This window comes from Podarcis pityusensis, assembly GCF_964106645.2.
Source record: "Podarcis pityusensis genome assembly, chromosome: 7".
Taxonomy (NCBI): domain Eukaryota; kingdom Metazoa; phylum Chordata; class Lepidosauria; order Squamata; family Lacertidae; genus Podarcis; species Podarcis pityusensis.
In genome coordinates, this window is record NC_138031.1 from 14392666 (window position 1) to 14410916 (window position 18251).

An 18251-nucleotide genomic window follows, 5' to 3' on the forward strand; every position below is an offset into this window, starting at 1 on the left:
AAAGCCAGGGCTTTTTCAGCCGTGGCCCCGATCTGGTGGAATGCTCTGTCACAAGAGACTAGGGCCCTGCGGGACTTGACATCTTTCTGCAGGGCCTGCAAGATGGAGCTGTTCCACCAGGCCTTTGGTCAAGGCACAGTCTGACCCCTCTCTCCTTCTGTAATCCTAACAGAACTCTAACCCAATGGTTGCCATTAATTTGATTCTGAATTGATTTTAGAATGTATTTAAATTAATTGACTGTGTGATTTTATGTACACTGTGCTATTTTTACTTGTTGTTAGCTGCTCTGAGCCCGACTTTGGCCGTGGAGTGCGGAATACAAATAAATTAATATTATTATTATTATTATTAGGCAGCTGCTGCGGTTTCTGCCCCTTCCTCCTCCTCTCTTTCAGCTCTGCACTCTCTCCTGCCCCTGATAGGCTTTCTACCTCTGGCTCTTCTCTTTCCCTCGAACCTGAGAGCCAGTGTGGTGTAGTGGTTAAGAGCGGTGGACTTGTAATCTGGTGAACTGGGTTCGCTTCCCCACTCCTCCACATGCAGCTGCTGGGTGACCTTGAGCTAGTCACACTTCTCTGAAGTCTCTCAGCCTCACTCACCTCACAGAGCGTTTGTTGCAGGGGAGGAAGGGAAAGGAGAATGTTAGCCGCTTTGAGACTCCTGAAGGGGAGTGATAAAGCGGGATATCAAATCCATACTCCTCTTCTTCTTCTCCTGCCTCCCAGCCTCCCTCCTCCTCTGACCCGTCTTCAGAGTCCACTCCCATGATGCTGGCTGTGAGCTTTCCTCCTCTGCTGCTTCCCTGGGGAGTTCTTCAGCTGGAGACGCCACTGCTTCCCTTCACCCAGCCAGTACCTTACAGATGTGGAACAGATATTATGTGGCACCTGTAACTGTGCCAATTCTGCTGATCGAAGGGGTTGAATGGGCACATGCGGGGCAAAGCAATCTCATAGGTACCTGGGTCCCAAGTTGTTCAGGGCTTTGTATAGTAAAAGTAACACACTGGATCTGCAAATCAGCAAGCAGTGCCAATCTCTCAACCTCTCTCCTGTCAGCAATCACCCTATGTGTTAAATCTTTGGTTTTCTGCATGCGTGTGATACGGCCAGCACTGACACTGTGCCCTGCAAAGGAGGCAAGAACCCCTGTGTAGGTCTCCTGAGGGATTTCAGCTGTGAAGCAGAGACTTGTGAGGTTTTTGGAGGGAACTGAGGTTTGCAGGTGGAAAGCAAATTACTAAGCAATCTTGGCCCATCCCTAGAGCAAATAAAGGCTGGACCAAATAAACCTATTTGCTTCTCTGACATTTGTCATCGTTTCTGAATCTGGGAAAAAGGTGTCCCCAGCAGTGCTGTAGGGGTATATCAAAAGACAAGAGCCCAAAGGAAACCTCACAAAAACATAATTGTGTAAATAAAAGGCTCTGTTTGCAAGTGTTTGGGGAACTTGGTTTGCATCTTGCCAAGAGAATGTGTACAGCTCTTTGTTTCCAAATAAGCAGCTCCGTATGCGTGCTGATCGGACTAGCTCTGAGCTAAAACGCAGGTTGGTTTACATGAATGCTGCTGTCCAGTGCAAAAATAACCCCTCTCCCCTATCATAATTTTCTTGAGTTGGAAGGTTGAAGGGATGAGGGAGTATCTGATGGGGAGTTGGAAGTGCAACAGCAGAGATCATTTGGTTTGTATCTTTAATTGTTAATTCTGTTAAGTGTTAGAGTCAACTAGCCAACAATGGTCCCGTGTGGAAATTTGATTCCTTCAGTGTGCTCTATGTGGGGCCTCCCTTGCGCTTGGTCTGGAAACTTCAATTAGCGCAGGATGCTGCAATATGGTTGCTGCCAGGAGTGAGATCCTGTCAGCATGTCTCACATCTGCTCAGACAATTGAAAGGAATTCATATTTTAGTGTAGCAGCTCCTAAACTCTAGAACTCCCTGCCTACTGACATTTCAGAAGGTTGGCGGTTCGAATCCCCGCGACAGGGTGAGCTCCCATTGCTCGGTCCCTGCTCCTGCCAACCTAGCAGTTCGAAAGCACGTCAAAAGTGCAAGTAGATAAATAGGTACCGCTCCAGCGGGAAGGTGAACGGCGTTTCCGTGTGCTGCTCTGGTTTGCCAGAAGCGGCTTAGTCATGCTGGCCACATGACCCGGAAGCTGTATGCCTGCTCCCTCGGCCAATAAAGCGAGATGAGCGCCGCAACCCCAGAGTCGGTCACGACTGGACCTAATGGTCAGGGGTCCCTTTACCTTTACCTTACTTTCTTTGTATCCTTTTTCAGCACCAGCAAAAAGAAACAAAACAAAAACTGTTTGGACCAACCTATCTGCATTTTAATCTGTAATATTATCTTACACTACATATTTTCAACTGTTGTTTTTATTCGTATTCATATATTTTTAAAAACACCTTGTTTTTAACTTTCTTGACAATTTTTAATGTGCATTTTATATTATTTGCAAAACTCTGGGCCAAAACAGGTCCCCTACCCTTATCTAGGGAACAAAAGAGTGCATTTTATAGGTTACTAACTGTAACTACCAACTCCAAGTATTGCATAGAAAACGTGATTATTGCTACAGACTGCAGCTTCACAATTTCATTGCTAAGTGACTCTGCAGCATCCCCTAGTGGTTCTGGAGACCATACAAAACCAGCAGGCGATTTTCTAATACTTAAAAAAAAACACCACCTTCACTTTGCTTCATCAGAGAAACTAGGGGCTGTCTTAATAGCAGGAGTAGCTTTATTTGTATAAATCTTCTAAGTATGCAGCCATAGAAAGGAGCAGATCCAGGCAGAGGGCCTTCTCGGTAGTGGCGCCAGCCCTGTGGAACGCCCGCCCATCAGATGTCAAAGAAATAAGCAGCTATCTTATTTTTAAAAGACATCTGAAGGCAGCCCTGTTTAGGGAAGTTTTAAATATTTAATGCTGTACAGTGGTACCTCGGGTTACATAAGCTTCAGGTTACATACGCTTCAGGTTACATACGCTTCAGGTTAGCGGAGTCTGAAACCTGAAGCGTCGGTAACCCAAGGTACCACTGTATTGTTATTCTAAAGGCAGGGGATGCAGCCTACTTGCTGAAGCTGGTCAGTGGCTGGATGGGAGACCATCAGTTGGTAGAACATGAGACTCTTAATCTCAGGGCCATGGGTTTGAGCCCCACGTTGGGCAGAAGATTCCTGCACTGCAGGGGGTTAGAATAGATGGTGATGGTTCTATGGTTGCCTTGAGCTCCATAATAGAAGACACGTAGGATGTAAATGGAGGCAGTGAGAGATTTTACTTTCTTGGGCTACATTATCACCGCAGATGGTGACAGCAGTCACGAAATTAAAAGACACCTGCTTCTTGGGAGAAAAGCAATGACAAACCTAGACAGCATCTTAAAAAGCAGAGAAATCACCTTGCCGACAAAGGTCTGTATAGTTAAAGCTATGTTTTTCCCAGTAGTGAGAGCTGGACTATAAAGAAGGCTGATCGCCAAAGAATTGATGCTTTTGAATTATGGTGCTGGAGGAGACTCTTGAGAGTCCCATTGTTATGTACTGAGTTGAATAGGATCCAAACTGTAGCAGTCTGATTGGTCCTAGAACAATAGGATCCAAAAGGCAGCAGTCTGATTGGTCCTAGAACAATAGGATTCAGAATGCAGCAGTCTGATTGGTCCTAGAACAATGCAGCAGTATGATTGGTTGGCAGGAACCACCCAATCCTGCTCCAGATAGAAGTGAATCCACAACCTGATTGGCTTACAGTAGAATTCCAGAATTAGCCAATCATGTGCAGCCCATTGTGTAAATAATGTATATAAAGCAGATACTGTGAGGGGACATTTATTCATTCCTCCTCACCACTATGAGCTGAATAAAGAGCATGAAATCACTTTGCGACTCTGAGTATATTTCACTGGCGACGAAGGTGGGATCCCGCTGAGCTGACTGCCACACACAGCACCGCAGCACCGCCAACTGCCGCACCGCTGCCTCGCACCGTGTATCCAGGCTTCAGCTCCGGGGCACAAGGAACTCAGAATGGCAGCCAACAGCAGCTTCTCGCCATTCAACCCAGCATCTGGAGACTGGGAAGCGTACGCCTCCCGTTTCACCTTCCTCCTAGAAGCCAAAGGGGTCACCGACGAAGAAGACGCCAAGAAGAGGGCGATATTCTTCAGCGTCTGCGGAGAGGAGACGTTTGAAATCGCCCGGGCTCTCCTTGCGCCTGAAGACGTCGCTACTGTTCCATACAAACAATAATGGAACAGCTGAAGGGGCACTTTTCGCCGCAGCCCTCAGTGGTGGCTCGTCGAAATGCCTTCTACGCAAAGCGGCAAGCCCCTGGGGAAACCATAACTGGGTTTGTGACCTCTCTCCGCCAAGCCGCTCGGTTCTGCAACTTCTCAGAGCTGGAGAACATGCTTCGTGACCGCCTCGTCGGTGGCCTGAAGGATGAGAAGCTGCAACGACGCCTCTACGCTAAGAAGGACCTAACGTTCCAGGTCGCTCTGGAGGAGGCCCTGGCAACAGAAGCTGCCGAGAGGTCGACCCAAGAGGCACGGCCGAGCCTGCCATCCCAACCGAGGGTCCACCATGAAGACCTCACCGACGACTCAGGATCCGACAGGGAGGAGGTGCACCGAGTACAGCAGCGCACTCAAGCAGCGCACAGACCACAGCTGCCTCGACGAGAAGGAGGGAACTGCGCAAGCTGCGGGGAGAGTCACGAGAGGAGGACCTGCCGTTTCCGCAACGCAGAGTGCAGGCAGTGCAGAAAATCGGGACACATCGCCCGGGTGTGTCGGGCTCGGCCCACCCGACACCAGGCATCAGATGACCAATCCAAGAGCCCCAGGTCCCGGGGCCCAACGCACCAAGGCAACTCGACGGAGCTCACGGACTTCCAGGTATACCAGTTGCCCCACCCCAACGTAGAGAAAATTTATGTAGAGGTACAGATAGAGGGGGCCCCATGCCGCATGGAGCTTGACACGGGTTCAACTCTATCCATAATCTCGGCAAGGACCTTAAGGAAACTGTGTCCCACTGGGGGTCCCAAACTCAGGCCGGCCCCATTCACCCTCCGGGACTTCCAGAAACGTAAGGTCCCCACAATGGGGGTGGGGACCTTCAGGGTGCAATACCGAGGGCGGACGCGGCAACTGGACTTGCTTGTGGTCAAGGGCCCCTACATTAGCTTACTGGGATTGGCATGGTTTGGACCACTGGGGCTAGCTGTCACCGGGGTGAACCACACTAGCTTACAAGTGGACGTGGACGCCATATGCAAGGAATTTCCAGGGGTTTTCGATGGGAAATTGGGACAGTATACGGGCCCCCCCATTGCGCTACAGCTTGACCCCGCAGTACGACCGGTCAGGCTCAAGGCCCGCCGGGTCCCGTTCGCCTTGAAACCCCGTATAGACGAGGAATTGGACCGACTCGTAGAGCAAGGAGTGCTGGAGCCGGTGCCTAATGCTCCCTGGGAAACCCCAATCGTCACACCCGTCAAGCCTAATGGTTCGGTCCGCATCTGCGCAGACTACAAATGTACCATAAACAAGGCCCTCACGGCCCACGCATACCCAGTGCCAGTGGTCAGCCATGTCCTTGCCACCCTGGCTGGGTCGAAAATTTTTGGCAAGCTGGACTTGGCCCAAGCATATCAACAGCTGCCAGTAGATGAGGCCACAGCAGAGGCACAGACGATTGTGACGCACAGAGGAGCGTTCAGGGTAAAGCGGCTGCAATTCGGTGTCAGCGTGGCACCAGGCATATTCCAGAATATAATGGACTCCCTCCTTAAAGGGATTCCTGGCGTCACCCCCTTCTTCGATGATGTGTTGATTGCCGGCCCCACACCAGAGGAGTTTGAGGACCGCCTCCGCACCGTTCTGCACCGTTTCCAGACGGCGGGTCTCAAGGTGAAGCGGGAAAAATGTCTACTAGGAGTGCCTCAGGTGGACTTTCTGGGATTTATGGTGGACGCAGAAGGGGTCCACCCGACTGGGGACAAGGTACGGGCCATTTGTGATGCCCCAGCGCCCAAGAGCAAGACTGAACTTCAGGCCTTCTTGGGACTATTGAACTTTTACCATTCCTTCCTTCCCCACAAGGCGGCGGTAGCGGAGCCCCTACACAGACTCCTGGACAAGCGGGCCCCTTGGGTGTGGGGCCAGCGCCAGGAGGCCGCATTCCAGGCAGTCAAGGACTTGCTTGTCTCAAACTCGGTCTTGGCACACTTCGACGAGAGGCTGCCGGTGGTGCTAGCATGCGACGCCTCACCCTATGGCATTGGAGCTGTCCTGGGGCACCAACTCCCGGATGGAAGAGAGGTACCGGTGGCGTACTTTTCCCAGACACTCAACACAACCGAGCGGAACTACTCGCAAATCGACAAGGAGGGTCTGGCAATCGTAAAGGGAGTAAAAAAATTCCATGATTTCTTGTACAGGCGGCCCTTCACCGTGGTGACTGACCACAAGCCGTTGCTTGGCTTGTTTGCCCCCGAAAAGCAGACCCCCCAAGTGCTGTCTCCTCGCGTCCTCAGGTGGTCAATTTTCCTTGCCAGCTACCAGTATGCACTGATTCACCGACCTGGGAAGGCGATGGGCCATGCGGACGCCCTCAGCAGGCTACCACTACCGGAAACAGGCCCTGACCCAGCACCTGCACAAGAGGTTATGAGCCTGGAGCTGCTTCCCGACCGCCCCATTCAGGCACAAGAAGTTGCACACCATTCCAAGAAAGATAGGGTCATCTCCCGGGTCCTGGACTGGGTGTGGAGGGGATGGCCCAGCAGCAGCCCCGGGCCAGAATTCGCCGGCTACACAACCCGCAAACATGAACTGTCGGCCCACAAGGGGTGCCTGTTATGGGGAAGCAGAGTCGTTGTTCCCCAGCCCCTCTGCAAAAGGGTCCTCACAGCCCTACACGAGACACATCCAGGGGTAGTAAGAATGAAGGCCCTTGCCAGGAGTTATGTGTGGTGGCCGGGGATCGATGGAGAGATAGAGGCCTGGGTCAAACACTGCCAGGCCTGCCAAGAATCCTGCCCAGACCCCCCAAGGGCCCCAGTCCAGTCCTGGGAGTCCGCCCGAGCACCATGGTCACGCCTGCATGTGGATTTCGCTGGCCCCTTTCAGGGGAAAACATTCTTCATAGTGGTGGACTCCTACACCAAATGGCTGGAAGTCGCACTGGTACCGTCCACTTCCACGTCCGCAGCCATCCGGGTACTACGCAGGCTGTTTGCAACCCACGGGCTCCCTGACACTCTCGTCTCAGACAACGGGACTGCATTTACGTCAGGAGAATTCCAAACCTTCACAGCGCAGAACGCCATCCGCCACATCCGTTCGGCGCCGTTCCACCCTGCCACCAATGGCCAAGCAGAACGCATGGTGCGGACCACCAAGGACACCCTTCGCCGCATGACGCAAGGGGACTGGGAGTACCGCCTTGCCACATTCCTTCTAGCACAGCACAGCACCCCCAGCTCAACGACTGGCCGGAGCCCCGCTGAACTACTAATGGGTCGGCGCCTTGCAATCAGATTGGACCGCCTTCACCCCGATAGAGCTCAGGATGAGGTAGTGGTGGGGGAAGGCAGGAACCCCCGGACCTTCGAGGCCCAGGACCCAGTGTACGCAAAGAATTTTGGGGCAGGCCCAGCATGGGTACCCGCCACAATCACCAGGGTCACCGGCCCCGTGTCGTACGAGGTGCTAACGGATGGGGGGCAATGCTGGCGCCGCCACTGCGACCAGATACGGCGACGATTCCCGGGAGAAAACCAGGAGGAGGACAGGTCAGAGGAGTCCCAAGGGAACAGCGGGGCAGTGAGGCCCATAGAGCAGGAGGGGCCAGCAGGAGAGGCAGAATCAGTAAATACAGAGAGGACCCGTGAGGCCGAAAGGACACCGGAACCAGAACCACGACTGAGCGAGCCGGTTGCACCAGACCAAACAGCCGCATCACAGCCAGCATCCTTGGAACACGAGCCAGAACCCGGAGCCCGGACCAGGGAACACCCCAGGCCACAACGCACACGTAGGCCGCCGGCATACCTTGAGGACTATGAATGCGACCTCCCGGGCAGGACTGGAACTTAGAGGGGAGGGGTGTTATGTACTGAGTTGAATAGGATCCAAACTGTAGCAGTCTGATTGGTCCTAGAACAATAGGATCCAAAAGGCAGCAGTCTGATTGGTCCTAGAACAATAGGATTCAGAATGCAGCAGTCTGATTGGTCCTAGAACAATGCAGCAGTATGATTGGTTGGCAGGAACCACCCAATCCTGCTCCAGATAGAAGTGAATCCACAACCTGATTGGCTTACAGTAGAATTCCAGAATTAGCCAATCATGTGCAGCCCATTGTGTAAATAATGTATATAAAGCAGATACTGTGAGGGGACATTTATTCATTCCTCCTCACCACTATGAGCTGAATAAAGAGCATGAAATCACTTTGCGACTCTGAGTATATTTCACCCATGGACTGCAAGAAGATCAAACCTCTCCATTCTGAAGGAAATCAGCCCTGAGTGCTCACTGGAAGGACAGATCCTGAAGCTGAGGCTCCAAGACTTTGGCCACCTCAAGAGAAGAGAAGATTCCCTGGAAAAGACCCTGAAGTTGGGAAAGATTGAGGGCACAAAGAGAAGGGGATGACAGAGGACGAGATGGCTGGACAGTGTTTTCGAAGCTACCGACATGAGTCTGACCAAACTGTGGGAGGCAGTGGAAGACAGGAGTGCCTGGCGTGCTCTGGTCCATGGGGTCACAAAGAGTCAGACACGACTAAACCACTAAACAACAAGGATGTAAATGTAGTAAATAAAATAAAAGCACAGTGATAGCAGCTTGTTCCCAGCTAAATCGGAGCCCTGAGGATCAGCAATCAAAATACTCACAGGAAGATCTGGGTTTGCTACAATGTCAGGGTTGGCAGAGACTACCAGTACCACCTATTAGTTGAAAGGCCACTATAGAGGTGGCACTGGCGGGTGGCTGCTGAGGTGGCAACAGATCTAGTCTCCAAGGAGCATGCCATAGCTGTGGCTGCTGCCATGGTAGCGGGAAATGCATTCCTTGGAGGCCAGCTCTGCTGCCCCTATGGATCCTGCCGCCTGAGGCAGCTGCCTCGCCTTGCCTCACGGATGAGCCGGCCCTGTTTCACACTATGGAGAAGAGTGCTAAATACTTTCCCTGATCCCACCAAAGATGTCATTAGCTCCATAGGGAAAAGCATACAGATACAATCCTGGGATGTCTTTTTGTTTTCCCCTCTGTGGAGCCGATAGCACTTTTGGGGGGTGATTGTCAGGTGGCATGCTATTTAAATTGGGAACAGAGTGGAGGGAAACAGTTAAATATCCCCTTGATTAGTGCCACTTCCCTGTTCCTTCGAAGCAGCCTTGTGAAGATGCTAATGATTAAAACACCTTTTTAAAAAATGCCTAGTTTAGCCCTAAGGGAAGTTTTGTTTCAAGAAAAGGGAGAGGGTATAATAATAATAATAATAATAATAATAATAATAATAATAATAATAAAGCTCAGATGAATAAAGCAAAATTTCTCAGGCAGCATGAAGCACTCAGCAGACTCGTTTGTCGAGTTTCTTGATAGCCCTAATTTGCATCTCTTTATGTACATATTGGCTCTAAAATGGATTCTCCAGTCACAGGGCAGTCGGTTTCTGTCTCCCTGCTCCATCTCTCTCTGTCTTCTCCATGCCTAGGCATCTGCTCACCTCAGCATTGGGGACTTGTCTGCTGTTAAGGCAGCAGGTGTGCTCAGTTATTGGCCTTGTGACCTGGGAAGCTGCAAGAGGGAGAAGATGAAGGGGCAGTCCTGTTGAGCAAGCAGGACATCTTGCCCAATGGCAGGGTTGGTTACGATTGGTGTCAATCAACACCGCAGACAGGCTTGACCTGCTCGTTCTATTTTATTATATGTGTTTTTGGAACCAAAAAGCTTCCTCCAGTAACCTTAACGTAACTTTCAGAAAGATCTTTGTTCCGGAAAAGGGAAGCACTTGTACGTGAAGAGACATATTTGGTGAAGGAAATAAATTAACTGAACTCCTGAGCATGCGCAGAGCAACACACTCTCTCACACCAACTGGCCACAGGATGGTCACATGCTCTGGTGGAGTTTACCTTTTACCTTTTAGAGGTAAACCTTTGAGCTTGTGACTTTGAGACTTTGCAACAAGCACCTCATAATTCACTTTCCATGTGGTCCAGCAAGGCATTAAGGGGTTTTTTCGTCATCAAGCATTTGGGTGGTAAATATGCTGGTTTCCCTACTAGTCCACATGACTTACAGAGTTTAGCATGGACTGTGGAGAACAGGGAACAGGGGGGAATTTTTCACTTAAAGGCAAACCTATCTAATCCACATTTTCCGAATCAACATCTAAAACGGAAGCACAGCCCATCCTTCAAACCCACAGTTCCCCAAAGTTTGCAATGCAGCACTCAAGTCACTTAACGTGTACAAAAACCCATACAGTGGGTGAAATGTGCATATAAATTCATATATTGGTGCCTTAAAGCAGGGGAAATTGCTTTGCAAAGCGTGTCTGCCAATGTCTCTGCTAGGGAAAACGGCATACAAAAATGTATTTAATAGGAGGCATTCACAGCAAAATGCTTATGAATTTTCAAGATGACTTTTTAAAAAAGGGAATTGCACACTGATGTGGGCAAGTGGAAAACTGAACGTTAGACCGGAATCTGAAATGGACACATTTGTCCATCTCTGGCACAGAATGTTAGTGTTTTGGGGCACCCTGGAGATCAACAAGCCCATCCCCCTGGTTTAATCCAGAATCTGCAATGCAGACTGCACCTGCAGAATCTATCCAGCCTTGGCTTAAATATGCTTGGGTGGCTTTCTGCTTATCCCTCAACAGATGAAGCCAGAGTTGAGAGTTTAGTCAGTTATGTGACCTAGAAGCAAAGCAGCGAGCTGGAGAGAGAGTCAGAGCAATGTTTGAAAGCAATGTTTGATTTCTGTTTGAATCCAAGGTTGCAAACTAGCGGAAAAAGAAGAGAATTGTGGGGGTCTGATGCTGTGGTCCCCTCCGTCGTAGGCTTGGGTTGAATATATATGTAAATAAACCATCCATCATAAAGACATCACAGTCTTCACTGTGACTCATTTCCAAAATCCCTGGAATCTCACACCTCTTGAAGATTGGGGTAGTGAGCAACAATATATTAGCTCCCTGAAACAGAAGTGCTTCCTTGGGGAGGGGGGAGATGTCTGGGTCCAGTCCAACAACTGATTGACAGCTGCACAGTTGCCCATGTAGCACGTTAAGCAACAGCCTTTATATATTATTTGTTTATTTATTTATTCATTTATACCCCACCCATCTGGCTGGGTTTCTCCAGCCACTCTGGGCGGATTCCAATGGAATATTAAAATACAATAACCTATTAAACATTAAAAGCTTCCCTAAACAGGGCTGCCTTCAGATGTCTTCTAAAAATCTGGTAGTTTTCCTCTTTGACATCTGATGGGAGGGCGTTCAACAGGGCGGGTGCCACTACCGAGAAGGCCCTCTGCCTGCTTCCCTGTAACTTGGCTTCTCGCAGCGAGGGAACCGCCAGAAGGCCCTCGGCGCTGGACCTCAGCATCCGGGTAGAACGATGGGGGTGGAGACACTCCTTCAGGTATACTGGACTGAGGCCGTTTAGGGCTTTAAAGGTCAGCACCAACACTTTGAATTGTGCTCGGAAATGTACTAGGAGCCAGTGTAGGTCTTTCAAGACTGGTGTTATATGGTCTCGGCAGCCGCTCCCAGTTACCAGTCTAGCTGCCGCATTCTGGATTAGTTGTAGTTTCTGGGTCACCTTCAAAGGTAGCCCCACATAGAGCGCATTGCAGTAGTCCAAGCGGGAGATAACCAGAGCATGCACCACTCTGGCGAGACAGTCCACAGGCAGGTAGGGTCTCAGCCTGAGTATCAGATGGAGCTGGTAAATAGCTGCCCTGGACACAGAATTGACCTGTGCCTCCACGGACAGCTGTGAGTCCAAAATGACTCCCAGGCTGCGCACCTGGTCCTTCAGGGGCACAGTTACCCCATTCAGGACCAGGGAGTCCTCCACACCTGCCCGCCTCCTGTCCCCTAAAAACAGTACTTCTGTCTTGTCAGGATTCAACCTGAATCTTGCTATTTTTCAAAAAGCCAAATGAAACTTCCTTCTTCCCGAGTCCTCCTGAGCTTCCTGTGCATCCACACCATTAAAGTCTTGGAGTCCCTCCAGACTGCTAGGTTGTGTGTTGTTTTTTTGGTTTTTTTGTTTTTGCGGCTGCATTCTGCAACATTCAAGTAGGTAGCCGTGTTGGTCTGACACAGTAGAAATATACTTTAAAAATGAAAAAAAATTGTCCAGTAGCCCCTTAGAGACCAACTACATTTGTTCTTGGTAGGAGCTTTCGTATCTGAAGAAGTGTGCATGCACACAAAAGCTCATACCGGGAACAAACTTAGTTGGTCTCTAAGGTGCTACTGGACAATTTTTTTAAAAAAATAATATGTATATATTTATTCTGCAACATGTCATTGATGCAATAATAGAAGAAGAAGAAGAAGAAGAAGAAGAAGAAGAGGAGGAGGAGGAGGAGTTTGGATTTGATATCCCGCTTTATCACTACCCGAAGGAGTCTCAAAACGGCTAACATTCTCCTTTCCCTTCTTTCCCCACAACAAACACTCTGTGAGGTGAGTGGGGCTGAGAGACTTCAGAGAAGTGTGACTGGCCCAAGGTCACCCAGCAGCTGCATGTGGAGGAGCAGGGAAGCGAACCCAGTTCACCAGATTACGAGTCTACCACTCTTAACCACTACACCACACTGGCTCTCAATTTATTAGTGGTGGATTTAAACAGGACCATCCACACACCATTCCATTAGTTGTTCTGTGATACTTCTGCAATGATGTCGCGTTATTGGTGCCTAGAGGGTCACTCTTGGACTAAAGTACAACAAGAGTGGGACAAAAATTATTCAGACTGTTTGTGGTACAAAGAGTTGCGGGATTTCAGCAGGATGTTACAGGCACACACTGATGGGCAATGATGTGGTATGTCTGCCCTGAAATACTTGCAGACACAGCCAGTATTGAAAGAAGGATTGTGAATAACTGCCCCAATCCCTTCATGAGCACAAATGATCTTAACCATGCATCGAAGTTCCCATTGTGTTGGAGGTATCTACCCCTGGTAAGTCTGCACAGGATTGCAACTGCAACTAATCTAATAGCCATTCCCTCTTAAGAAAAGCCTTGCATAGGATGTGGGAAACAGCTTAAGTAGTTTTCTGGTCTCCATTCAGGTCTTTAAAGATGTAATCCTACAAATAACTATTAAGGCTTCAAGAGTAATGCCTTGCCTCCTGCAAAGCTGGACCATAGCTGTCAACTTTTCCCTTTTCTTGCAAGGAATCCTGTTAGGAATAAGGGAATTTCCCTTTAATAAAAGGGAAACATTGACAGCTATGAGCTGGACATACCCGAACCCCGCAGTTTCAACGCATTCTGATTTCTGCATAGGACACGAATTTATGCAGGTCTGCGTAGTACCAGACTGTGGGCTTAACAGTGGAATCTTACAAATGAGTTCAATGACTTTTACGCCCAGGAAATTGGCATAGTATTGAAGGCCCAAAGATGCTTGGAAGTTGTCAGTCAGATTAAGCTAAAAACAAAACGAAACTTCCTTCAGAGAAAGAGAACAAAAACTAATCACAATACAGCATTTGTTGGCATACTGCCCCTATTCCTGGAACTGGTTTATTTTCATCCACTGTCCCCCATCTCACAATCTCCCTATGTAACCCAGAAAAGGAGACTTACTTTTGCAGCTTCTCCATCGTTCCGCTCTCCTCAACCCTTGGTCCGCTAAAGGCTGTGTGTTCTGCAACTAATCCGAAGGCATGTCATCGCTGCCGCTGCTGCCACCAACTATAGGATTTGCCAGGAGTTAAGCCTACCAAGATATCAGCCACTCCGGCAGGGTGGGGCTGTTTAAACATATGACTGCGCTTTTCTCATTCAGTACAAGAATGCCCAGGACCATGAAATTAAATGAGGCGCTGTAAAACTAGGCAGATTTGGCATTTTCCTTCAGCGGGATTGTGAGATAAGCATCAGATTGCTCATTGTTTTGGGACGTTTAGATCAGCTCCTCCAGCAGCCTCTGACTTGATGTGTGCGGAAAAGCACCTTTGCCATGCTCCAAATCTGTTTCACTGTGAACATTTGTGGGCATAGCTCTACAACAGGGTTTCCTAAAGTGGGGGGATGATCCAGGGGGGCAGTAGTAGCCTCGGGTGCAATTTGGGGAGGGGGCATTAAATGAAAATAGGAGGGCAGTGGAAGCATAAAGAAGAGAAGAACAATTTGAAAAACCGTTCATACGGTACGTGTTTCCTCTGTTGTGCAATGATGCTTACCCAGCAACAATGCTTCCCCTGGATCTTGGGGTCATGCTGGAGGCAAGGGGTTTTCCTGGGCTTTCTGGCTTCACTCGGTTGGGATAGCTCAGTTGGTAGAGCATGAGCCTCTTAATCCCAGGGTTGTGGGTTTGAGACCCATGTTTGACCACAAGATTCCTGAATTGCAGGGGAATGGACTAGAATTCAGTGGTTCTCAACCTGTGGGTCCCCAGATGTTGTTGGACTACAACTCCCATCATCCCTGACCACCAGTCATGCTGGCTAGGAATGATGGGCGTTGTAGTCCATCAACATCTGGGGACCCACAGGTTGAGAAACACTGGACTAGATGAATCTTGGGGTCCCTTCTGACTCTACAATTCTATGGATTCTATAGCTGTCTAAGTACTTGCTTTCCATCTGCTCAACAGGTATGAGCCAATTATTGCAAAAAAAAAAAAAGCCACTAAAACGCTCCAGAGCTTTCTGTCATAGAGAATGTTATAATTATTGCCGGGGTGATGGAAGAGCAAGCAAATGATAGTGTACACAACTGTGATATATGAAGCTTCTTGACTGATATAAAATAGGCTCAACCATTTAACCACCCTGAGACCTCTGGGTATAGGGGTGTGTAAATTCAATAAATGTATGTAAATTCAATAAATGAAATGAAACTCAGGACCAGAAAGTGGATCGCAGTTTGCCTTCCTATTTGGCCAATGGCAGGCAGGCTGTGGCACCAGCCCTGCCCCTGGGGTGGATTGGACTGAGCCGGCAGGCTTCACTTTGGTCCTCCCCATGCGTTTTAATAAATAACTTTATAATTTCAAGCATCAAGGTGTCTTGTTAACAACGTCTTTCTTTACTGTGTTGTGGGACGTAGGTAGAAATAGAGCTACATAGAAGAAAACAAATTTGTCCCTGAGTCTTTCTGTTTGTTTGCTTAAAGAAGGCAGATTTCCAGGAGTGGACGCTGAGTATTTTTTTTCTGAAATGGGCACAATAAGGCTAAATAAGCCTGGGAACCTCTGCTCTACAACAATACTGGTTTCATGCCAATACAACTAACTACCACGCTTTTTTCCAAAGACCTGAGAAATGTAATTTTAAGGGAGCTGAACATTCTGTTGAAAGACCCACAGAAAACTACAATTGATTGGGCTGTGGGGTTGTTGTTTTTTAAAGACTGCTGTGCAGCTTGTCTGTTCATCTGGGAGCAAGCTCCATCAAGCACAAGATGAATAACCAGGATATTGGCTCTTTATCAAGCATTCCAGCCTGATTGGTTTATGGGGAGGTTAAATGACGGTGTGCCAAAAATGGCCGCTCAATCTTTTCAGGTGGGTGGCGATTGAGGACCTTCACCTCATCTGCCGTCCCCAGCAGCAAAAGCCCACATGTTGGCCAGCCATTAAGGGAATTCCCTGGTCAGCAGAAGTTCCAAGAGGGATTCCCGCCAGAAAGTCAAGATAAAATGGGCCAATCAGAGGCTCTGAGGGAGGGCAGTGCCTTGCTGCCTCGCTGGGCACTGGCTGCAGTGCTAAAAAGCTGGATGCTCCTGCCCTCCACTGCACAGTTGGTCAAAATTCCACCTCCACCTGTTATTTAATAAATTTGTGGCCATTTTTGATCCTGACCATTGTCTGTCTGAGTTTGTTTTATCATACCTCATAGTACTCACTGCCTGGGGGCAGGTGGCACTGTGAATGGTATCGCAAAGCATTATCGTGAGAGATTTTACTTTCTTGGGCTCCATCATCACTGCAGATGGTGACAGCAGTCACGAAATTAAAAGGCACCTTGGGAGAAAAGCAATGACAAACCTAGACAGCATCTTAAAAAGCAGAGACATCACCTCGCCGACAAAGGTCCATATAGTTAAAGCTATGGTTTTCCCAGTAGTGATGCATGGAAGTGAGAGCTGGACCATAAAGAAGGCTGATCGCTGAAGAATTGAGGCTTTTGAATTATGGTGCTGGAGGAGACTCTTGAGAGTCCCATGGACTGCAAGAAGATCAAACCTATCCATTCTGAAGGAAATCAGCCCTGAGTGCTCACTGGAAGGACAGATCCTGAAGCTGAGGCTCCAATACTTTGGCCACCTCATGAGAAGAGAAGACTTCCTGGAAAAGACCCAGATGTTGAGAAAGCTTGAGGGCACTAGGAGAAGGGGACAACAGAGGACGAGGTGGTTGGACAGTGTTCTCATAGCTACCAACATGAGTCTGACCAAACTGTGGGAGGCAGTGGAAGACAGGAGTGTCTGGCGTGCTCTGGTCCATGGGGTCACGAAGAGTCGGACACGACTAACCAACTAAACAACAACAAACTTCCCCCATTGTTATCCTTACCACACAAAAAAATCCCATCCTGAGGATTCCCATTGTCCAAGATCTCCCAAGCAGCTTTAATCGCACAACCTAAATTTGCCAGGATGTGACTGAATTCCACCCAAATGAAGCAACAGGCTATGGGAGACCTGAGTCCCACTGAAATCGGCAAGAGTTACTTTTAAATAGGGATGGACAAATTCTATCAATTTCACTTTCTCTCAGCTTTCCATTTTTTAACCAATTTTATTCTCCACATTTCCACAGCAATGTGTTATTTCTTTTTTTAAAATAAAAAGCCTAATGAAAATTTGTCCGGATTTTAGTATTTCTCCCCCCACACATACACACATTTTTGCTAAGCAATTTCCCCTAATATAATTCATACTTGGATTTTAACTACCATATGCATAATTATGCCCCTAATTATATACATTTTTGTACACCATGTCTCCTCGCAGAACTGAATCGCAGCATTGGAGAAGTGCCGATTTTGAAGGATAGTTTCGTTTCAAGAAGTGCAAATTGGGTAGATCGTTAAAATGCCGGCAAAAACGAATCTCTCCCTATTTCCTGCTTCTGAATAAACATATATCAGAATGCACTGTTAACATAGCAACACCATGGGTTACATTACGTATGAGCAAAATGTGGAACAGTTTGTCATGGGAATTATCCTGAGCTCCTGGGGAAGTGGTAAGGATATTGCTACAAATCTTAGAAAGCTGGTGTTAAGAGTGATGCATGTTAATGTAGAGGAGATAGCATGCTTTGAATTAATCTTTCATATCCCCCTCCCAAAAAAGTCTGCCAGCTTAAAGCAGACATCTCTTTTGAGAAAAGAGGGCTTGCCATATTTATTCAACCCATGCCAGCTGACTTCACCTGCTGATCAAACACAACAGGAGATATTAAGATGACAGATGTCATGCACATCCATTAGCCCCTGTTCCTTCAGCGAAAACAGACACACTCATCTTTTATTGCCTTGGAGAATTCTTTGGAAGAAACCCAGCAGCATGCATGGCAAACAATGGGTGCGTGGGAGAAAGAAAAACAAGGAAAGAGAGAGGCATCTCCAGGGCTGACAATGTCTGCTTAGCGCCAAGTGCCAGAGGCAACCTGGAGAATATGGTTTGAAAAGAAGGCCTGAAGCAAAGGTAGAGAACATGTAACTCTGTATATAATCTTCAGGGCCGGATTTAGGTTTGATGAGGCCCTAAGCTACTGAAGGTAATGGGGCCCTTTATATGTCCAGCTGTCCTTTGTCAACAACAAATTGTCGCCGTTTTTTTGTGTTGAATATATGCTATATGGTAATTTATGGACCTAATAGGTATCTAAAGCCATTTGCACATAACAAGATATGTATTTTATCAAAGTAATTGTGGAACTGAAATACAATTAAGAAGAAGTATATTAGTAGTGAAATAATTATTAACCTCTAACTGTATGTA

General features: G+C 48.2%; 1 protein-coding gene across 1 annotated transcript in view; it reads right to left on the minus strand.

Annotated features, from left to right (window-relative positions):
- The window catches only part of FER1L6 (fer-1 like family member 6), a 132481-nt gene extending 118505 nt beyond the window's left edge, over positions 1-13976 (minus strand). Inside the window, exon 1 of the mRNA XM_081012469.1 lies at positions 13881-13976. Coding sequence (XP_080868595.1) covers positions 13881-13897 — 17 coding nt within the window. The 5' untranslated portion in view covers positions 13898-13976. The remainder of the gene's footprint in view (positions 1-13880) is intronic.
- Positions 13977-18251: the final 4275 nt, after the last annotated feature.